This window comes from Lemur catta, chromosome 17, assembly GCF_020740605.2.
Source record: "Lemur catta isolate mLemCat1 chromosome 17, mLemCat1.pri, whole genome shotgun sequence".
Taxonomy (NCBI): Eukaryota; Metazoa; Chordata; class Mammalia; order Primates; family Lemuridae; genus Lemur; species Lemur catta.
The window spans coordinates 35406684-35430526 of record NC_059144.1 but is presented as its reverse complement, the minus strand read 5'-3'; the positions used below and the strand labels follow the sequence as shown (position 1 = coordinate 35430526).

At 37.5% G+C, this 23843-nt stretch overlaps 1 protein-coding gene across 2 annotated transcripts in view; it reads left to right on the top strand.

The window, feature by feature from the left end:
- SEL1L2 (SEL1L2 adaptor subunit of ERAD E3 ligase) overlaps positions 1-23843 on the top strand; it is a 94109-nt gene that overhangs the window by 28453 nt on the left and 41813 nt on the right. For both annotated transcript variants that reach the window (XM_045528146.1, XM_045528145.1), the window contains exons 3-5: positions 1300-1468; positions 15268-15370; positions 19783-19945. In XM_045528146.1, the coding sequence (XP_045384102.1) occupies positions 1300-1468; positions 15268-15370; positions 19783-19945 (435 nt within the window). The remainder of the gene's footprint in view (positions 1-1299; positions 1469-15267; positions 15371-19782; positions 19946-23843) is intronic.

The window sequence follows — 23843 nt, the reverse complement described above, 5'->3', positions numbered from 1 at the left end:
AACAACCCAAATGTCTACCAATGGATGAATGGATAAATAAAGGTGGTATGTCCATATAAGGAATATTATTTGGCCATGAAAACGAGTAAAGTGCTGACACATGCTACAATGTGCATCAGCCTTGAAAACATTATGGTAAGTGAAAGAAGCCAGTCACAAAAAAACCCCACATAGTATTATATATAATTCCATCCATATGAAGGTCCAGAATAGGGAAATCTATAGAGAAAATATATCGACTAGTGGTTGCTTAGGGCTGGGGGTAGGGAGTATAGGGATGTAGGGAGAGTAATAGCTAAAGTATTTGTGATTTCTTCTTGAAGTGATAAAAATGTTCTAAAATTGACTGTGGTGATGATTGCGCATATCTGTGAATATTCTAAAAACCACTGAATTGTACACTTTAAGTGTGTTAATTTGTCATATGTGAATTATATCTCAATAAAGATGTTTCTTTAAGAAAGTTCTTACATGGCTCCGTGTCTTTGCATACTCTGGCCCCTGGGTCAGTCACTGGATCACTGCTCTGATGTCTTTGCTACCTACCTCATAGAAAGGATTTAAGTATTCCAGGAAGTGATTTTGGAAAGAGGGAGTTCAAATTGTGATACTGGAAAAACAAACAAACAAAAAAAAAAAACCTTGACTCTTCTTAGTAGTAATAATTGACAAACAAAGGAATATTTTTAATTTTCCAATATAATTTACCCTGAAATAGTATACATGTAAATCATGAATATTTACCCTTCATAAAACTTTTTAATTTTCTCTAGTCTCTGCATTATTTTCTACTACTCAAAAAAAAAAATCATGCAAACCCATCATCGAAATTAAAATAGATTAGTTATATAACTTCTGAAAAGTACTTTGGGGAAACATTGTTCTATTTTCTTTGTAGCCAGTCAAAAGATTCTCTATACATACAAATTTGTTGTAATGTCTAAGGCAACATCAATATCTTCATTTTTTTTTAGCTCACAATTGATATTACCATGACAACTTACTAGTGCAAGAGTAAATTGGTTAAATTCCCCTACTATTTTATTTATAACATTTAGCTTTTAATGCTCAGCTCTGCAGTTCAGATGACAATGTAATAGATTTACAAGGTTTTTATTTGTAGAATATGTGGATTCCTAAAGTGAAGTAAGCCATCTGTCATTTTGATTTGAAAAAAGAATTAGAGTAATTGCATTAAGCTTATATTTTTGCCATGAATAGATCAATTTTTTACTTTCCTGTTGTTTCATTTAAAAAGTTACACATGAACAAAATAAGCAAAAATATTTTTCTTTTTAGGTATCAGTGAACCAAACTCAACAATTTTTATCACATATACTGGAACGAAGAAAATTGAGTGAAGTAATCAGTAAAAGAGAAAATTTCTTAGACAAAAAGAAGAATCATCATAAAATAAGAATAAAAGGAATTCAAAATAAAGATTTCTTGAAGAGAAGTAAAAATCATTGTAAGTAGAATACCTTTTTGGATGTAAATTACACTTATAACCCTGACTCAAGCATTACAAAAGCAATCTGTGTAACTAAAAACATTTGTACCCCTGTAATATTTTTGAAATAAAAAACTTTTAAAACCATAACAAAAAAAATAAAATGTCTTCATGCAATCTAAAATCAAATTTTAGAGCTGCTTTCTGAGAAGTCTTAGGATATAGTCATAAATATTTATACACACAAAAACTTCAAGTTTTGTCAGCTTCTGCCTCCTGTCTTAGATTCAGAATTTGTACTGATGATAATAAACAAGGTTGATAATTGGGTCTCATGAAAAAAATCTCCAAAATTATATGGATAAAATATTTATTGGCTGTTTTGCTAACAGAAAATACTTTAAAGGAAACCAAAATTAATACAGTGCCCCCCTTTTCTTTCTACTTTAGAAATCTAAAACTCTCCCTAATAAAAACACACCTGATTAATTGATAGATTTTCTGGATGCAAGAAGTTCTAAAGAATATAATGTCTCTGCAGAGTCTGTGTACAGAAGTTAATTGGTGCTAAATTACAAAATTTTCTTTTTAAAATTTTAATAGATGTAGGGGGTACAAGTTGAGCTCTACTACATGTATATATTGCATAGCGGTGAAGTCTGGGCTTTGGGTGTACCCATCCCCCAAATAGTGTGCACTGTACCCCATAAGTAATTTTTCATCCCTCACCCCCTTCCATCCTGCCCCTGTGAGTCTCCAATGTCCATTATGCCACTCTGCATGCCTTTGTGTAACCATAGTTTAGCTCCCACTTATAAGTGAGAACAAGTGGCATTTATGTTTCTGTTCCTAAGATACTTCATTTAGGATAATGGCCTTCAGTTCCATCCAAGTTGCTGCAAAAGATATTATTTCATTCTTTCTTATTGCTGAATAGTACTCCATGGTATATATATGGCACATTTTCTTAATCCACTCATCAGTTGATGGACACTTACATTGATTCCATATCTTTGCAAGTGTGAATTGTAATGCAAGAAACACATGAATGCAGATATCTTTTTGATATAATGATTTCTTTTCATGTAGATCTATTCTTAGTTCTTTGAGAAATCTCCATACTGATTTTCACAGAGGTTGTACTAATTTACATTAGTAAATGAATGTAGCCAAGATCGTAAAAGCTCATCTTGGACTATGGAGCCCTGGGGACTTCTTTCTTACTGTCTCTCCACATCCAGGAGCTCCTCCCGGCTGTTAGCCAGCCCCTGACTGGGCAAGTTGCCCTGAACCCTCTCCTTACCCACTTTTGGTGTTTCCTGTCACTTCCCTGGTGAATCCTAGCATTCGGTCCTAGATGATCTGTTCAAAATGTGAGAATCTGCTTACTATTCTGGTTCCTGTCCATGGAGGAGGCACACACTACCTGTGTCTAGTCAGCCATCTTCAATTATGAAATTTAAGAATCATTTTCAACATTTGACTTAAGTCTGATGCATGAAAACTTTCTCTTTTCTAACAGATATGTACGAATTTCTGTATCATTAGTTTCTCATTTAAGAGAGGGAAACTTCTTTGGCAAAGAAAGATTAAGAATACCAGTTTTTTAATGACACTATAAAATTATGTATGTATCTAAATTTATTATAAATCTAAATAGACATTGAAACATTTTTTTGACAATTTTTGACATATTATAGAAACATGAAATAAAAGAAAGAAACATGGCCTGCCACTTATTTAACATAAGTCTACTGATTGGACTTTCTAGTATAAACCACACCCAAACTGCATTGTCTATGATCTCCTTTCTCAGGTTTCTAATGGAATGATGAACTAAAGACATTTAGAGCAATCTTGGGGAGAATCATTTCAGATATTTGCAGACTTTTCCCCTAGTTGTTTATAGATGCTTCTTCTATAATTAAATTTTATCAAATGTTTTCCATAATATTTCAAGTGCTCTTCATAAAAAAATTCATATTTTCTTTTTGCACTTATATTTAATGAGTTTTCATAGTGCTCAACTGGTACAATCAGGTTTAGGAATAAGCACTTCTGACTTGTTAAGTATACAAGAGGTGGGAACAGAGTGCACATGTGTACTTTAGAGTATCCCACCAGCTGCAAGCATTCAGTATGTTACAGACATCAGTAAGTAGGTTCTATAGAAGAAAGAGTAGATAGAGTTTGTATAAGAGAGCCCTAATGTTTAAAATACTAAATAATATTACCCTTCAAATGAGATCCTTTTCCCTTACATGCAAGTGGTTATATTATGCCTAATATGCTAACTCTGATCAAGCATTTTCTATATTAAGATCCAATTTAGGCCGGGTGCGGTGGCTCATGCCTCTAATCCTAGCACTTTGGGAGGCCGAGGCAGGCGGATCGTTTGAGCTCAGGAGTTCGAGACCAGCCTGAGCAAGAGTGAGACCCCGTCTTTACTAAAAAAATAGAAAGAAATTATCTGGCCAACTAAAAAACATATAGGAAAAACTAGCCGGGCATGGTGGCACATGCCTGTAATCCCAGCTACTTGGGAGGCTGAGGCAGGAGGATCACTTAAGCCCAGGAGTTTGAGGTTGCTGTGAGCTAGGCTGATGTCACGGCACTCTAGCCCAGGCAACAGAGCAAGACTCTGTCTCAAAAAAAAAAAAGATCCAATTTAGGTTACTATTGTCTCCACTCTATAATGTGAAACTATAGTGTCTCACTCTATGGATGTGAAACTAGAAGTACAGAGAAATAAAGTAATATGCCTGGCATTACAAAACCAATATTTTGTAGGGAAACAAATTTGAATTTGGATGGTCTGCCGAAGGTCTTAGCCAGTATGCCATATGCCTCTTACAAAAACAAGTAGGCTGACGATATGAAGAAATTTTAATCCCATGCTTCTCAAAATGGTTTGGGGGTTTAGGTCATCCCAATTGTTAGATGGCATGAACTGCGCTCATTTTGGTCTATTATTCCAACCTATTGATTACCTCAATCAATTCATTAGTCATTCTCTCCTAGCTTTCTGTCGCTCAAAATTGTGACAAGCATAAGCCTTCTGATCTTTTATCCATGTTCTTGTTAGAGAAGTTAATAAAACAGGCCAAATTTAGAGCCTAGGGCCCACAATAATATGCCATAAATCTCTAGAATTATATTTACCCACTGATCAACCAGATAAAAATCCATATATGATGAAGTTGAGAAAATTTTATTACCAGAATGCCCTATATGGTGTGCACTGCCTTTGTTTGCAGGGTGCCAAGGGTCTGGGGTCGTGCCTTAATAGGCATTTGTGGATAGCAGGTTAGCAAGTACCCCCTTCCTGATCTCCCCACTCCCACCCCACATAGAAGCCTGATGTCAGCTGATGCCAAGTCTTCAAGGGTGGAAAGAAATTGCCTTGCAGAGCCAGGGAGAGGAATTTTGTGATTTTGCTTTTGAAAGGGTGAGAAGAAAAGAATAGGACAAGAAATACAGAGAAAGCAGATATGAGGAGCTAGAAAGATGGTGATCAGCTGTGCTTAATTGAGAAGTTAGTAAACTTCATATTTGGGAGAATCCCAATTGATATTTTTAAATCAACAATGCCTAACATGACCATTAAAATTGTTTTTGTTCCTGGGATAAATCATCTTCTCTTCTCTTTCTGCTCTGTGAAATCTTAGGTAAAGTCTGCATGCCTCATAAAGGCTTTGTAAGAGTGAATATTCTTTTGGGATAGCGCAAAGAGATATTGAATTTCCTCATGGGTCAATGAGACACAGCCCAGAAAGGGTACCTGTGGAATTAGGAGTTAAGAAAGGAGAGGAAGCCATGAAAAAGTCACCTTCCCTAGAGGAGAGTTTGAACTTCATAAACTGTGCAATGAAACAGAATATGGGTTACACATGATTATCAAGCTGACTAAGAACCTTATTGAACTCTATTTTCATTCAGGTCCCATTTCAACATCTTGTGCACAGGATATGAGGGAGATATAGTTGTTCTATAAATGCAATTCCCCAGACCTACCAGTCCTTCACAAAAGACGAATGAGGTTTAACCTGACATTCTCAAAAACTCTTCCTAATTCTTAGTGATTACATCTCCTTAATTGAAGGCTCAAAAACCATGTAGAATAATCTGTTCTAGAAATTAAAGAGATTAACATATAACTATATTTTCTAGAATATGAATACATTTCTCTACATTTTAAAAACCGAAGAACTAGGTACCCATTTTCAGAACTTGTCCCTTTACCCAGAATTTCTCAAATATAACAAATAGCATTTGTACCCCCATTACTTAAAGGCAAAATCTGTGCCTAGCATTGTATCTGTTGCATAATTAGAATGAATAAATATTTGCTGAATTAAATTGAGTTCATTCTTTCTGTATAGAGCTAGACCCAGGTCTTCTAACTCCAAATTCAGCATTCTTTCTACAATATATTACAATATAGGTGCCACATAAAAATAATAAAGTCTTACATTATTAGAGTACATGTGGGCAGTGTTTTATAGTTGAATATAATGCTTTCACATCCATTACCTTTTTAAAAATGGCATGTTCATTTTCCTTCAGTGTATTTTTATACTATTACTTCAACAACTAATTCTTCCTTCCAAGTCAGCATTAAGTCTAAAAGAATAATTTTCCTTATTAAATTGTTAGCAAGACAAATCAATAATTAACCATGCAGTAGGAACTGTGGAGCCTATTACAGCAGGCACTGGGGCACTACCTTCTATGTCATTCCTGACTAGGTCCTTCCTGGCACCCCTTAGAATTAGCCATCATTAATTTTGATGATCATACCCAATCACTACTGTGTTCTTGGTTAGAGGGAGATATCTTGGAACCTTGTCTTAAGCCAGTCTTGGCATTCCTTTTTCCTGCTTCTGGGGTCTATGACCAGCTAGGCTAAATTTAACATTTGCATTCCACTTTACTGATTGTTTTGTGTATATTTGCAGCGGACACTGTGAAGTGCTGTTCAGACCCCCCTTCGCTGAGGGATTTGTTGCCCAGTTGCTGGGAGTACAGTCTTCTGACAGCCTTTAGCAGTCAGTCTCTGAAGGGACTATCTTCAGGTGCAGAGAGCTACATACAAAAGATCATGCCTCCTTCCTGGGGCAGCCCGTTTCCAATGGCTGATCATATGGAGTATAAAGGCCTGATCATATCATCTTAACTTGGAACAACCCTGAAAGGATAGTTTAGCTGCAGAGCACCCCGTGGTGTCAGAGAAACATCTCACTGAGCCTGCATCAAAATTTCTCCCTCTGCTCAGTCTAACTTCTTCCCCAAATGTGTTTTCTAAGGGCACTTCTTGATAAACACCCTGATTCCTAAGGTATGCTTGTTGGGGAACCCAACCTGCTCACCATTTTATAGCTTTCCTATTTACTGAAAGTTTTTCTTTAAATCAACATACAGTTTTATGTAGCTGACTTGATTTTAAAAGAAAACTAGTGAAGCTCTCTCATTCTAATAAAATGATGGGCTAATCCCATAAGAAAATCCTCTGCTACAAATACCTTAAAATGATGTCTAAAATACACCAAAACTTTAATTTTTTTCTAACGCAGAACTGGGCTCACAAGAAACTGAAATCCTCAAGTGTTAGAAATAGTGAAAAATAAGCATGTGAGTTGATGTTTTGGCAAGTTGTGATGGGAGCTGGTAATGGCTAAGACTTGTATTTTAAATCCCAGATTGGGAAAGGAAAAAAGACATTAGGACTTTTGAGAAGGGAATTGGAAAGAGGAGCTATGAATAAAGCTGTACGTAGAGATGCGCATGCAGTGAACAGGGAGATTAAGAAAAACAAACAGATCAACCACCACCTGCCATTATAGCCAAATATCAAGGACCTTACCCAGTACTGAAGCTCTCATAGGGAAAAACTTCTCCCCCGAAAAACCTCCACCACAGCCCTGAGCCTCATTCAGATTTGGGTTTGAATTTATGCCACTTGATTTTTTTTGGTGAACACTTCCAAGCCAATACCTTAACACATAAGAATTTCCTTCAATCAATAAGAGGAGAACTCTAGAAACCTGACAGAAACAACACAAACCTGTTCTGACAAAATAATCCCACAATTACCATATAAGGAGCCTTGTTAGAGATGAGCTCACAAGATAATTTCAGAAAATGTACAAGTAAAAAATAAAATTCACTCAGTAGAGTCAGTGTGCATGTACACATACACACTCCCTCCCCGATGCACACACTAGAAGGTATAGTAGAACAATGATCTGAAAAAGCCTATGGAATAAATATACTTTAAAACAGTTAAGCAATCATAAGAAAAAAACAAGGCATCATGTAAAAAGGATAGGCAACTATGTAAAAGAGCCAACTGGATAAAAACAAAATACTAATCCCTGAAGTTTTTCCTTTATAATCAAGCCCTAACAAACATACAACCTCTGGCATGTACAAATTATTCCAAAGAATAGAAAAATTTGGAAACTCTTCCCAAATTACTTTTAGTATATAATCATAATATGCTAGCTGGATGTAACCAGGAAAATTGTAGGTGAATTTCATATATAAATATAGATACAAAAAAATGTATAAATAAAACATTACCGTATCAGGATTTAGCAATGAATATGAAATTAATATGTTATCACCAACGAGGGTTTATATCATGGATTCAAATTTAGAGTGAAATTTTAAATTTGCTAATGTAATTCATTATTTTAACAGATTAAAAGAGAAATACCATGTGATCATCTCAATAGATGCAAAGAATGTATTTGAGGAAATTTAGAGCTGTGCATGGTGGCATGCCTGTAATCCCAGCTACTCAGGAGGCTAAAGGTGGGAGGATCACTTTAGCCCAGGAGTTCAAGGTCAGTCTGGGCAATATAGCAAGACCCTATTTCTTAAAAAAAAAAAAAAAAAAAAAGTAAAGAAGATTATCTTTAAAATGAAGGAAAATATGAAAATGCTCTCACCCAGTACATTAATCTAACATTATTCTGGAGGTCTCAGCCATGGCAATAAATTAAGAAAATGAAATAAGCATTGGAAAAGAAGAAACAAAAACTGTCTTTATTCTCAGATGACATGATCTACATTAAAAATTTCAGGAAAATCTATTAAACCATGAAAATTATAAAAGACTTGACAAAGTTGCTGGGCATAAAAATTAGTATATAAAAATCAATAGCATTACTGTGTATTAGATAAAAATAAAAATGAAATTATTAAAAGTACTTAAAATAGCAATAAAAACCATAAGATGTTTAAGAATAGATCTAACAAGGTATATAAGATGTTTAAGAAGAAGAAGAATAGCATGAAGCTTAATTAAATATTTAATAATATTTTTAAAGACCAGAATAAATAAAGAATTATGTCTATGAAAGAGAAGACTCAAAATTCTAAGGTATCATTTCTTGCCAAATTAGTTTAAAAATTGTCCAAAGCAGTTTTCATGAATTTTACAAACTGACTCTAAAAATATATATGAAAACAACTTTAAAGACAGACAAGATACTTTTGAAATAGAATAAGTGGAACTTGTACTACTAGATTCTTACTGGAAAATGATATCTGTATAAAAGTGTGGATGGAAAAATCCAGACTCCGAAATAATTGAAAGAGGTTTATTCTGAGCCAAATTTGAGGGCCATGGCCCAGAGCCACGCCCAAGAGGCCTTGAGCAGGTAGACTTGTTGTGGTTGGGTTACAGTTTGGTTTTATACATTTCAGCGAGACAAGGGTTATAGGTAAAGTCATAAATCAATACATGGAATGTGTACATTGGTTTGGCCCAAAATGGTGGGCCATCTCAAACTGGGGGCTTATAGGTTATAGGTGGGTTTTAAAGACTCTTTAGCTGACAATTGCCTGAGAGAGTTAGACTTTATCTAAAAGACCAGAAAGGAAATGCTTGAGTTAAGATAAAGGTCTGAGCACTCTGGGAGGTCCAGACAGGAGGATCTTTCATATTAAGATAAGCATCTGCTAGGATGCTTGAGTTAAGATGACGGGCCCTTCTACCTTTAAGGTGATGCTAATGCTATACCGGAATCAGGATGGAAAGTAAACCACACTATATTTGGCTAACAAAACCTGTCTAGTGAGATTTACCATTTGTAAGCATGACTTACCAGGACCCCTTAGAAAGGGGCAAAAGAGAAAGATCAAAGTTCAGTCCTCAGAAGTATGGTATTGACACATGGATTGACAAATAGAAAACAGTCTAGAATAAGTCTCATATAAATAGGGAACTTGGAATATTATCATAGCTCACTGCAGCCTCAACTCCTGGCCTCAAGTGATCCTCCCACCTCAGCCTCCCAAACTGCCGGGATTACAGGCATGAGCCACTATGCCCAGCCAAACTAGTCTATTCATACAAAGAATTTTGATCAGATAATTGGCACTGGTTAAAATGAATGAATGAAGCCTACTTGTATCAAGATGGATAAATCTCAAAAAGTGAAAAAGCAAATAGCAAAAGTATACACAGAATTAATGTCATTTATATAAAGTTTAGAAATAACATCTGTTATTAATAGATACATATGTTATAAAAGAGCTACATACCAACTTCAGTACAATAGCTACCTCTGAAGAGGGAACAAGGGGAAAGGATTTTGGGAGGAGGCTCTGTGTGTGTTGGTAATATTCTATTTCCCTAGAGAGATAAATAAAAGAAACAAGGCAAAATGTTACCATCTGTTAAATTGTGTGTGTAAGGGGAGTGGTTTATGGTGAGGTTTATTTTTTGGATTTGGGGGGTATGTTTGAAATATTTCTTGGTTAATTTTGTAAAGAAAAAATGACAATTAGTATCACATGCCACAGATAGAATCTACTTAAGAATGTATATTAAAATAAACATAAACTGTCAAAATGTTTAAGTCTATGTATCACTTGAAATTATCTTCCAACCCCTTTAAGAAAGAGTAACCTAAACTAGAAACTGCCTCCTATTATAACATGATATATTGCTTTTGATTCTCCAATTGTTTCATAAACCATATTTCTTTATGTTCAATTAAAAGCTTTAGACAGTGAATTAAATCTTTGTAAATTTACAGTAACAAGTTATTAGATTTACATAAATAATGTATTAAATTATAGAAATAATATAGAATCCCTGTTATTTCAAGTTTTGCTTAGTAGATATTTAAAGAGAAAAATTGTTTTCTAGTTATAATACAGTTTATCTACCATTTCCTAGCAATACCACTGGTGGAAGAATTTATGTTTGACAACAATGATGTAGAGACAGTGTGAATAAACTTGATGATTGTAAATATCCGTGCTCTTAGTCACGTGTATTATATTTGAGTTGATTGCATCTCTATCTGACTAAACTCTTTGCTGAGTCACTCTTTCTTGGATGGAATGTTATTTTTAGTAATGGATCGTTATTCTCCCTCCTTACTTAGGATTATCTCTCCCTGGCACAAATAAGGGCAAATGTGAAGAACTCTTCTGATGCATAATTCAGAAAATCGGAACCCGAAGTTGGTTTATATTAAGTACAGTTGAAATTAGATTAAAACGATGTAGTGTCTGTGTAGGCAAGATTTTCTGCAGGGGGAAAGAATTTCTCTTTATCTCTTTGTACCATTTTAATGGTGAGTGCACCTGATTTTTAGTAAGACTAAAAAACATTCATCTAGCTCAATTATTAATTCCTTTCGCTCTCAATGATCCTTTATGTGGTTCATCATGTAAATATTAACTTGAGTTTCAAAATAATGAATTATTTTTCCCTTTTATTTTTCTAGATGATTGAGATGGCATTTATTTATTTTTAAATCTGTAGATTAAGGTTTTAGATTTTTTTGGTGAAACATGTAAGGGGGTGAGGAATGCAGGATAAGACAAAGGAAAGAACTAGGCACAGATGGAGTTTCAGGAGGACTTTAGAGCTTTGAGGAGTGGATTGCGCTAGAGGATTGCTCCTTTCCCATGGGCAAAGGGCTGGGATGCTGTACCCCCTTATCAGTTAATCAATGGCTACAGGCCTCCACCAGTCACCCCATGGATGACGTAGCCATGTAGAAGACCTTGTCTTATTTCCTAGATCTTCTCAGTTCTAATCATCTTTGTCTTCATTTCCCTCCTCTTCACTTAGCAGCCATGCAGAGCTCTCTCACCAATATGACTTCAAACTCTAAAATAATTGCCCCTGCCCAGAGCTACCTTCCTGCCACTCTGCTCTCTTTCTTTCTCCTACTGAACCTTCCTTCACCTTCACAAAGACCTCTCATCCCTCCTCTCACTATCAGTTCCACAGCAGGTCTGGACCTCATGCCCAATTTTGTCACCCAGGGTCTCACTCTGCATTCAAGCCACACTGCCCCCATCATTTCATTCCTATGATTCATTTGCATGGACTGTCACCCCCAAATGGAATGCCAGTTTTACCTTCTTGGCCTGACAAACTCCTACCTACCTTTGAAGAGCTATCTAAAATGTCACTTCATCTAGAATGTCTTCATTTCACTTAGTCATGGGAGGGGGGTTGCAGTGGGCATTCGTTTTGGGGCCTTCTCATCATCCCTATTATCTTTCTCACCACCTAAATTTCCTTCTGAGGAATTAGATCTTCCCCAATTTATATATTCTTACAGGAATATAATGAAAAGCCCTGTCATCCCCAAATAGGTCTATCAGACTCATTCTCCATGGAGCTGGACTGGAAAAAGGTCTAAAAGGATTGAGTTCCAGTCCATTCCAGTAGAAGCCCTGCCTCTCTGCCTCTCAGAGGGCCTTGGTTCCTGTTCTCCCCACTGATTTCATAAGCATTTGACAGTCTCCCAATAAGTTCCTTTTGCTTAAGTCAACCAGATCAAGTTTCTGTCATTTGAAAACAGAATCCTTTTGTGCTCCTACAGCGCCTTATTATATAGTGCCTATCACATGGCATTGTAATTTTATGCAAACAAGTCTGTCTCCACTGCCAGGCTGACACAGTGTCTCAATAATCACGATATCTAGCACTGAGTCTAACACATGGTAGGTGTTCAATACTTACTGGCTGAATGAACAAGTGAAAGAAAAAATGACAGAGGAAAAGTTGTCCCTAGCTCTCCTCTTTCTCTTTAATATCTGAAACAGGCAGGTAGGTCCTTTTGTGTTCCAAAGATTTGCTTCTAGTTATTATTATATAAGAACATTCTTCATGAACTCCATTATGACAAGTGGTATGGATTAAGGACTAGACTTGATTAGGAAAATTTACATTTGGAGGGTCAGTAAGAAAAAGCATAGATCCCTACTTCTCCTATCATCCCACACAGAGCTGAGCTGGGTCCAGGGATTGCTGGACACCTGGAAAGTCTCCCTGCTACAAGGTCTACACAGAGTGTAAGCATGAAAAAGAGGCCTTGTCAAAGGTGGGCTACTTGGGCCCATGGGAAATTACAAACCCTCTTACATTTAGGAGATAGCCCTTGATCTTATGGGAAGAGAAGTTTGGGTGCATTCTTTCCCACAGGGAGAAGAGGCAATTTGTTTTCCATGCAATCCAGACAGCATCTCTATTAGTTTCCTGAAGCTGTCATAATATAGTATCACAGACCAAGTGGCTTAAACAACAGAAATTATTTATTTTCTCACAGTTCTGAAACCCAGAAGTCTAAGATCAAGGTGTTGGCAGGGTTGGTTTCATTCTAAGTCCTCTCTCCTTGGCTTGTACGTGGCCACCTTCTCCCCATGTCCCCATGTGGTCTTTCTCTGTGCATGTACATCCCTGTTGTCTCTTCCTCTTCTTACAAGCACACCAGTCATATTGGATTAGGGCCCCTCTAATGGCCTCATTTTAACTTAATTACATCTGTAGAGACCTTATCTCCAAATAAGGTTACATTCTGAGATATTGCGGGTTAGGACTTCAACATGTGATCATGATTCAGCCCATTACAGCATCCAAGTTAGATATGGAATAATGCTATAATAATAAGAATGAGGAAGTCACAAAATGTCAAGAGCTCTCTATAGATTATGTCTCTGACAAACACTGAAATATAAATTCATCTAGTTGGAGCATTTTCCTGACTTGCTGCCACCTTAAATAGTGCTCTGGCACATCTACAGCACCCTCTTATTCCTGAGGCTCATCTGCAACACTGTTCTCAAATAAGCCAGAGAGCTCCTGTCGGAGCAGAACCACAGGCAGCGACTGCTTGGCCACTCAAGGACCCCAGACCCTGGGAGACCCTTTGCATCAAGTCCAGGATGGTCACCTCAAACCATGTCCTAACTATGCTTTCCTCAAATTTGGAAATTGTTAAAACACAAGAAAGAAATTAAACAACATTGAGATAAATTTATCTGATAATTAAGCCCTCTTACAGTAAAGAAAACTTGCATTTTAATATATTTGGGAAGCCAAAAAAGAATTACACATAAAAGTAATAGCCATGGGTAGAAATTTATAGTGGCAAATCCTTTCTCATATGTATATACACATGCAGAGTCAACCTTTCAAAATTTATTCTCACTCTTTGAAAGCATGCTAATCGAACCAATTACTGTTCCACACACAAATTAATAGGTTTTTCCCATTATATTTCCCCCTTTAATCATGATTATAGATAACATATAACTCAAAGCAGAAATTAGATGCTAAAGGTGTCTGGTATTACTATATTGGTTGGATAACTTACAACACTCAAAATGATTTTAAATTGGCTAAGTTAAAATTTTTTTAATTTTTTAGTTTTAGTTTTAAGTTTTTAATTTTTAATTTTTTAAATAATTTTTTTTATTTAAAAAGGAAAGTGGGAACTCTGATTGCTTGTCAGGAAGAAGAGACATAAAAGCCACTCATTCTTTGTGGTCTTGTTAATGAAGTATTAAATCCACAGTGCCTTTCCTTTGAAATGGCTTCGGGTGTGGTTTTCCTGATGTGAGATTTCATTAACTGTTATAATGGACTTCAAGAGGCACTGTGAGGTTGTGCAAGACTGTGTGTGTGTGTGTGTATGTGTGTGTGTGTGTGTGTGTGTTGGGTGAGCGTGGATCTACAAGTCTGACTCTTCCTCCAAATGGTTTTCCTAATCTATAAACTGATGATAATGTTTTGAAAACTGTGAAGTATTATATAAATGTTTGGGAAATACCATTGTAGCAGGTAAAATTTTATTTTTTTTATTTTCCTAAAGTCCTAAAAAAAGTGATTCTGAGCTCCCATCCTATAAGGCAAGTCATTATTGGTATTCTCTCTCTGTGCCTTCCCCAAGGTTTTAGAAAAGTTCTGGGGAAAGGGAGAAGTCTCAGGAAGATAAAAAATTTTAAGGAGATTCTCTCCCTTCTCCTAGGTGCACAGGTCTTCTGAGAGATGCCTGTTGCCCATGTCCTCATGTTCTCTTATAATCTTATGGTTCTGATGTTTAGGCTCTATGCTCAGACAAGGGAATCATTGCCAGCCAGGGCTGAGAGCCTGGCGCCTGAGATCCTGCCCCTAGGGTATACCAGGCAACCCTGCCTTCTGCTAGCAGAATCTTACATCCCTTTCCTAGACTGGGACATCTCTCTCTCTCTCTCTCTCTCTCTCTCTCTCTCTCTCTCTCTCTCTTCTACCATTAGAACTCTCTTTTCTACCCTCCAGATCCTTTCACAAAAGACAGGAAAAGGATACCTTTTTATGCAGCTTCTGCCTTCTAACCTATCAATGTTCCTGAGCTAAGGAATAATACCAAGTGATCTCCCTGAAATGCAAAGTTTAAAAAAATACATAGAGCAAAACTCAAACTAACATGCCAGCACAGTGTGTCAGCACATTATTTTTAAAATAGATAACATAGAAGTAATATTGTTTTTATTTTTTCTTGTTTATCCATATGTAGTAAAAACTCATGCAAAGAAAAATTTCACAGATGAAGGAGATCAGCTATTTAAGATGGGCACCAAGATTCTCCAGCAGTCTAAAAGCCAAAAACAAAAAGCAGAGTAAGTCTTTATCCAGTTACCTTAGCCAAGTTAAATTTCCAGGTTAAGAAAAATCAACAATCCAAAACCTACTTTATCGTTTAAAGCTTATTGGGATAACGAATAAGCTGATTTGCCCATAAGCTTTTGTTTAAAAGAATCAAATTGTATTTAAAGAATCCCACAAATTATCACCCTAAACAAACAAGAGAAATGTGTATGCGATTGGGGTCCTTGCACACTAAGTGAAATGCAGAATTAAGGCCCTGATCTAAGCATTCAAGCAAAAAAAATACTGTTTTGGCTTTAATTTATTAGATTTTTTTTTTGGTTTTTTTTTTTTTTTTTTTTGAGACAGAGTCTCACTCTGTTGCCCAGGCTAGAATGAGTGCCTTGGCATCAGCCTAGCTCACAGCAACCTCAAACTCCTGGGCTCAAGTGATCCTTCTGCCTCAGCCTCCCGAGTAGCTGTGACTACAGGCATGTGCCACCATGCCTGGCTAATTTTTTCTATATATATTTTTAGCTGTCCATATAATTTCTTTCTATTTTTAGTTGAGACGGAGTCTTGCTCTTGCTCAGGCTGGTCTCGAACTCCTGAGCTCCAACGATCCGCCCGGCTCGGCCTCCCAGAGTGCTAGGATTACAGGCGTGAGCCACCACGCCTGGCCAATTTATTAGATATTTTAAATAAAAAAATGTGTTATTTGAATTAGAGCAGTTGCTGTTTTAGAATGCTCTATTCTGCCTAACTGTGTAGCACCTTATGGTTTTCAAGGCATTTTCATGTATGTGATTCCATTTTCTCTCCCCTCAACAGTCTTATGAGCTTTATTTTTCCCCTTTAAAATGTTAGGAACAGAGATTCAAATATCTTAAAGTAAGTTGACCACAGATACACAACTAGGAAGTGACCAAGTTGGGCCACATGATCTTACTCTGTGTCCATTGTTTTCTTTTCACTCATTTACCTTGTCTAAAGGGGAGGCAGAAATATCTTCTCCCTGTGCCCCTCAGTGGAGGGTACAACTTGAGGTCACCCCTCAAGGCTCTAGTTGAAACCTTGAGATCAAATCCTAGCTCTATCATTTATGGCCGTGTCACCTTGAGTAAATGACTAATACTCTTTGTGGCCTGGATAATACAACCAAGCTCTTAGAACAGTGCCTGATACCTAGTAACCAGGAGATGCGAGTTTGCTATTTTTAACTCTAGCCTCCTAATTGGTAAGTGGAAGGTATGCGGCTGAAGAAAGCAAGGGTTCTTTAAACCAATAACAGGAATGGGCCCTAATCTCCCAAGAAGGACACATCTCTTGTTTTCGTGTAGACTAGGCACTCCAGCCCTGGGGAGGCATCCCAGAGCTGCAGTGGCCAGCCCCAGACAGAGCAGCAGCAGTGTCTGCGAGTTCTTTAAGCCTGAAGCCTCTAAGAAGAGTGTAAAAATATAGAGGATAAGAAGCACTCAACTACGATCCTGGTCATAATGACATTAACAACTTTCATTTCTCAAGCTCCTATTTTGTGCTACTTATTATTCTAGGTACTTCACATAATACTGTGTGACATAGATTATCATCCCAACAAAATATAGAGGAGGAAATGAAGAGTCAAAAAGATTCTGTAATTCTTCCCAAGAGACAAGAAGAAGGAAGTGAGCGAGTTGTTCTTCCCTCTAGGGAAAGCTGAATTAGAAGCTCTTTGTAAGAGCAAAGTAAACCACCCCCAGCAAAACCTGGGCCTCACACTGAATGGCCCTGGGAGCTGTCATGATGACCATGGGACAAAATCAGACCCCCAAAAGACAATCCGGCCCAATAGGGCAATGATCTCACTGAGATGCCCACTGAGTGGTTAAGTAAGAGTAGAGAATTCTCCACCCAGTCTAGATGAAAGAACAATGGAGTTCTAAGCAGGGGCTGGTCCTGAGATTTCAGATGAGCTCTGCCTATAGCGAGGAAGCCCAAGGAGATAAGGGGCCTGCTAGATGTGTTCCATCAAGTCCAGGGAAACTCTGGATTCAGTCTGATGGGACAAAATCACTCTTAGGAGGTCCCAAAGTAACTACTCACTTAACCTTGAAGGGAGGCTTCCTCTTTGGTCTAAAGAACAGGGAGAAAACCCAGTTCTAACAGCAGAGCATCCATCAGTGTGGGAACATTTATGCCTACCGGGGTGTCATTCAATCCCAGGCTATTTCTGACCAGACTGCCCTGCCCAAGTCCCTGCCCAAGGGTGACAGAAGGGCATCTTGTTTGCCATTTCCAGAGGGTGGGAGCATATGATAGAAATACTAGTTATTTTGGCTCATACACATCCATGTCCTGGACCAATTCATTCTTTCATTCACTACTTCTTACATATGAGTGGAAAAAATCATTCAACAAGTCAGTGCTGTTAAAAGTACAGATGTTATACAAGCAAATGTCAGAGGGAATAAATTTTTCTGAGTGAGTTGGGAAGCCTCAGTGACAGCCAGGGTAGGTCCTTCATTAAGAATCACTCCCCATCAGCAGAGAAGTTTTGCAGATAAGCCATTCTTCCACACCAAGTTTCTGACATGCCCTGGAGAAGCATTCAGCCCTCCTCCCCCAGCACCCACCTGAGCATCCAATGCAGATCTTGTAGAGATGATCCAGACACGTAATTTAATTGTCTGTGGGATCTGTCCCTGCTGCCCAGCTCCTCTCACCTTTTTCCTGGGGAAGACTGTAGCCCAGATCTTAATCTTACCTTACCTATCAGCAACGTTCTCCAGCCCTCGATCCTGTTTCTAGCATCACTTGTATCACCTTGGAGTTTCCTGATAGGCAACCCATGTGCCCACCCTGACCTTGGCATCACAGACAAGGAAGATTTGTTTTATGGCCTGTTGCTGCTCCCTGGGACCAGAGACTGCATATACTACTGCTGAATACACCAGATACACCATGGAATGCCCCTGCAGCCCATCTTGGTGCCCTGCTTATCCCAGTAGGCTATGTAGCTACCGCAGCAGGAAGCATGTGATGGAAGGGCCCAAGGGAGTCTGTATCCCAATGTCAGGCTCTCTTTCTGATGCCTATCCCTAGGTGCCAGACATTTGCCTTTATTGACTTGTTTTGACCATGATTAATTTCTTTCCTGACCTCCTGGTTTGCAGTTTTCAATTTCTTCTTGTTCCACTGGAGTGCTAACCCTCTATTTTGACACCCAGGACTATAACGCCTACCTGGATGTTTCTCTGTCTGAGGTCCCTCTTGCCCAGGCTATTCCTCTCCAGCCTTTGCCCAATAGCATCTTATTTTAGCATCAATATGGATAGGCTGTACATAAAGTTGAGTCTCCTGATCCTTCTGAGTTGGAAGCAATGGTAGATTTGTGTGGTTTTTTCCCCCTGCATTTGAGTCAAGGTCACAGGTAGAGGTTAATGCCTTCTGGTCTTGCTACTACCAAAAAGAAAGTTATAAAAGGAAAAACTAAATCCCAAAATACCATCTGTCTGACACATGTTTTGACCTTGCAGGACTCTCCATCACTGCTTGTTATACAGATCAGGTCCAAGTTCTGACTGGGACTCAGGAAATGCAGTGTGAAATAGTCCTGTGACACCTGTAATTTTAACCACTAAACTTTCACACCATTTACCACCTGATTACAGGCGAACAATTACCACGTTATAAAGCTTTAGAATCCATGCAACAGTCCCAGTAGTAATAGCTAAATTTATTGAGCGCTTACTCTGTACTAGGCACTAGGCCAAGCAATTCATATGGATTATCTCATTTAATCTTCACAGCAACCCTATGAAGTAGGTGCTATTATTATCCCCCTTTCATAGACGAGAGGGGCACAGAGAAGTTATGTGACTTGGCTGAAGTTCTCCAACTAGTAAGTGGTAGAGCCAGAATTTGAACCAGGCGGTCAGACTCTAGGGCCACTAAAGTTTGGTTTGGTAACTCTTTTTCCAAAGAGTCTGGCTTTGCTGTGTTGAAGAATATATTCTGTTTTACTATATTATTTTGGGATATGAAGGTATTGTTATTCTCCTGATAGTAGCTTCCTAGATGTGACATTCCAATTTTGATTATTCTTATGCTTTTTGAATTCATTTTATAGAACAAATATTCATGAATAATGGGGGAATAATGGAAGAATTTACTATTTTAGCACAAGTGCCTCAATTTTTTACTTCACTTGGTATGTAAGCTTGAAGCATGGTGTATCTTATATATTTCTCCTTTTTAATAGCTTCATTTATTTGTCAGATATATTTGAAATCATGAAAAAATCTACTGGTATAGAGATGCAATGGACTTCAGATAAACTGTATTATTAGTAGCAATAACAACTGGGTCCCCCTTGTTAGAGAGAAGTAGTCTGACTAGTATAAAGAAGGGAGCAGAAAACTTCAGTTTTGAAAATCAAACGTTTGGCTTCATATTCTTGAAACAGAGCCTACCTACTCTTTGCCAAAGCAGCTGACATGGGAAACTTGAAAGCTATGGAGAAAATGGCTGACGCTTTGCTATTTGGAAATTTTGGCACACAAAACATAACAGCAGCTATTCAATTATACGAGTCCTTGGCTAAAGAAGGATCATATAAAGCCCAAAACGTGAGTTTTGAAAAAAAAAATGAAACCTTAAATAGCTGCATCCTGAAATAACCATAGACAAATACCATGTGAAAGGAGTCGAGCAACAGTATTCCCACTCCACTGCATGAACCCAGGTACAGGGAGGTTACCTGAACACACTGGAGCAGTGGTGTCAGGGCAGGAGCACAGCAGGACCCCTGGGCAAAATGTTTTAGCTCCTTGGGTGACTTTTAGAAAGGGAACAGACCTGCTCTCTAATCCACCTTCCTGTCTTCCACATCCGTGTGTGTGTGTGGAGATAATTTAGGACCTCCGAACCCCTAACATAGTTAAATTTTATAAAAAATGTATTCACTTATATGAAAAAATATGGAACTAAATCTATTGTCTTCAGGTGATATGTTTGCCTGATTTTTACATTTCAAATATTTTATAAGCTAAAAGTAATTCCTTTTCTATTGAATAAATGTATTCCATCATATCCTAAGAATAACATAACCATTTCACAGAAAATCTAGGGGGGAAAAAGCCCCTTGCAAGCCAACCATCCTGACTCAACTACTGTTGGGACTGCTTTGTATTTTTGCTTAGCTTCTTTCTTTGTGCATCTCTCTTTTCACATCATCCTAATCACAATGCAAGTGCATATATCATTTTCTTTCTGGCTACTTCCACTGAATCCTATAGGAAAAGCATGCTTTCATGTTGCTATAGTTTTTTTTTATGAAAACTTTTCTGAGTACAAAAGAAATTCATGCCTATTAACCAAAAAAATCTGGGAATTCAAAAAGTATAAAAAAGAAAGTAATCTAAAAGCTTCCCCCCCCAAAAAAAAAATCATTTTTGTTACCATCTAGTCAAGTTTAGAAGCTAGACTCTGGAGTGGAACAGACCTAAGATTGAACTTACTCTGCACTGCTCACTGAATAAGCTACTTAATAAGACCTTTTCCCCTTCCTATGCATGAGAATTTGACCTTTGTTTCACTCTCAAGTTCTGTTTCTCTGGTAATCTGTTACAGGTAAAATACTAACGGTTTTTAGCTAAGATTGCTTATGATAGAAATGACCTCTGACTGGCAAACTGCCTTTGACCTGGGAGAAACTATAATGAACTATAAATACCTGATGGTGATAGTACTTATTATGGGTGCCCTGGATACTGTTCCTGTGGCTTGTTCCATGGGGAAAGAAGCTATTATGTCAGGGTGGCTCCTGCATCCACTCAATGTGGGTCTCATCTCCTTCCATCTGAGCCATCTTCTGAGGAGCCAAAGGCAATAGCTCCTGGAGGACTGTATGAATTGCTGTAAGGACTCCTACAGAAAGAAAGGCCCAATGCTGTCCTGCTGGCACACTGGTTCCTGTGCCATATCCATGTGAGTAGACTCAGGGCAGATGTAGCTTATAGGAGTGTGAGTCTGTATGTTTAGTTGGACCAGAAAACGTTGGACCAGAAGACCCCTCATGAGTGCGGCAACCTCCCTAATTTTCATCTGTCAAGTTAGGATAAGGAGAAAACACTGGGTACTGTGTCTGTCTGGTTCAATGCTCTAACATTTAGCATAGTGCCTGGGATAAGAAGTATAAGTTGAAGGAGGAATTAATTAATTAGTGATGAATGAATTTATGGAGTTATTGTGAGGATTAAAATAATGTGTGAAGGCACTTAGTCTTGTACCTGGAACACTGTGATAATTCATTATAAAGAAAGGATATGTGGGAGGGTCAAGGATTGGGGAGATATTGGTCAAAGGATACAAAGTTTCAGTTAGACAAGAGGAGGATATAAATAATATTATTACTCCCACTATTATTCTTCTAGAATTTTTTCTATGACTACATAGAATTTTTTTCACATAGATGAGATAATACTTTAGTTGCTACTCCCTAACCTGCTCCTTATTCACTTACCAATGTATCATAGATGTCTTTCCATGTTAATATATATAGATCAACATCATCACTTTAAAAATCCATATAATTTTAATTCATTTAAGTTGTTCGGTACTGCTTTTATCTCAGGGGATTTTTCTTGAAATTATGTATTTCAAGAAATAATGCAAGAAACAGATTTTTAAATGTTATAATAAAACATGAGAGTTGTTACACCTTCATTTCCCTTATTTGGTTAATCAAAAATGTAAAGTTCCAAGACAGACCAAATGTTACCGTCACTTCATAACTAAGAATGGTATTACTAAAGACTGAATATTGTCGTCATTCCCACTGTTAAAAATATCACCTAATTCCTTTCCAAACTAGTGAACATGAATTTTATTTTTAGTGAGTATATAAATTAATTAAGTCAATAATTGTTTCTTGGATACCTACTATGTGCCAAACATAATCTAATTGATGGCGAGGAAAAGATTAATAGGTCAAAGTCCTTCTAGATTAATCTGAATTATAAACAAATAATTGCAGTACAGTTTAGGCAGACTACAGTTAAGGTATGTATAAAATGCTTTAGGCACAGAAGAGGGCCTGACTAGTTCTGCCTAGGGCAGTTAAAGAATGCTTTAAGGATGAAGTGACATTTTCAGAGTCTAGAATATTATATAAAGGCAGTAAGAAAGATTTTATCTGTCTATATTTAAATAATCATTTGATGCAAGATCAAAATGTTACTAACGTGAAAGGTACCAAAAACACATGGATTTTAGAGGTAAAGTTGGAGTTTTACTCTGGTTCATGTGGTTATTGTGTCTAGTTTGTGTTACTTTACTTACTGTGGTTGTATCTAGTCAGTTATATCTAGTTAGTGTTACTCTAGTTAGTGTGGTTGTTGCATGGCCACACACCACCCTCTAATCCCAGTTAACTATCAATTTCTTGCCATTGGGTTTAAGGAAAATAATGGCGGAGAATGTAATTGGCTGAGTGCTAACCCAATGCCAGGGAGGAATAACTCAATGCATGGTCACTGGCCAGGTCTTATCATACCATCTTTGTAGATAAAAGCAGGCATTGTTAGAACAGTGTTATAGGAAATGTCTAGTTATAGACTTTAAGGTTAGCATGGAGTGATTAGCACAGCAGGGGTTCCCAAATCAGAAATTTTGACCACATGTGAGTTCAGATACTACAACGTTATAGCTCTTCCATCTTTTGTTCTTTTTTTTTTTTTTTTTTTGTATCCTTGACGAATACCAAAGGTTCTCTATATTTTGAGTTTCCCAAATCTGAAAAAGGGATTGATACTAAAGTCCACACTACTTCACAAGGTTGCTGTAGAAACTAAATAATATCAGCAATAGCCCTTAGTGAATGTTAAACAACATTAATAAATACTGTTGTATAACAATTTAGTCCCAACAACTTTGTCTTTGGGATTAGTCAGTCCTGGCTTTACTTCTCAGACCCAAAAGGTTGACATTGACCTGATATGCAAAATTCAGCCATACTATGTACTGAAGTACTAACATGCTACAATATTGGCTGGCAGAAAGTCTCTGCCCAAGCCCCTCTTATGCCCTCCCTGACATCCTGGACACTCGTATTCCTCACTCAGACTCCCTTCCTCCTGAACCCCAATGATCTAATAACCACAGTGTTAACATACAGATGGGCAGGGAGCTTGAGGACCCTGCACTACAGCTGGATTAAATTCCAATGCTTTACTGTATTCAATTCTACATTTTGCTTATCATTTCTCTCATCACTATAGGAAAATCTGTTTCCAATTGCAAATCCTCTTGCCATTGATTTATTTCCTTGTACAAAGAACAACTATTAAAGAGATTTTATGCCACAAACAATGCCTAGTTCAATGGCTGGTTGCTGGGACCAGGCTGGCCACAGGCCATATTGATCACAGCTCTCTAAATAGAGCTGGCCAGGTGACCACTTTTCTTCTCAAGCTGTTTGTGCCAGCCCAATATAGAAGTCCCGCCTGTACTGCAGGAAATATTGTT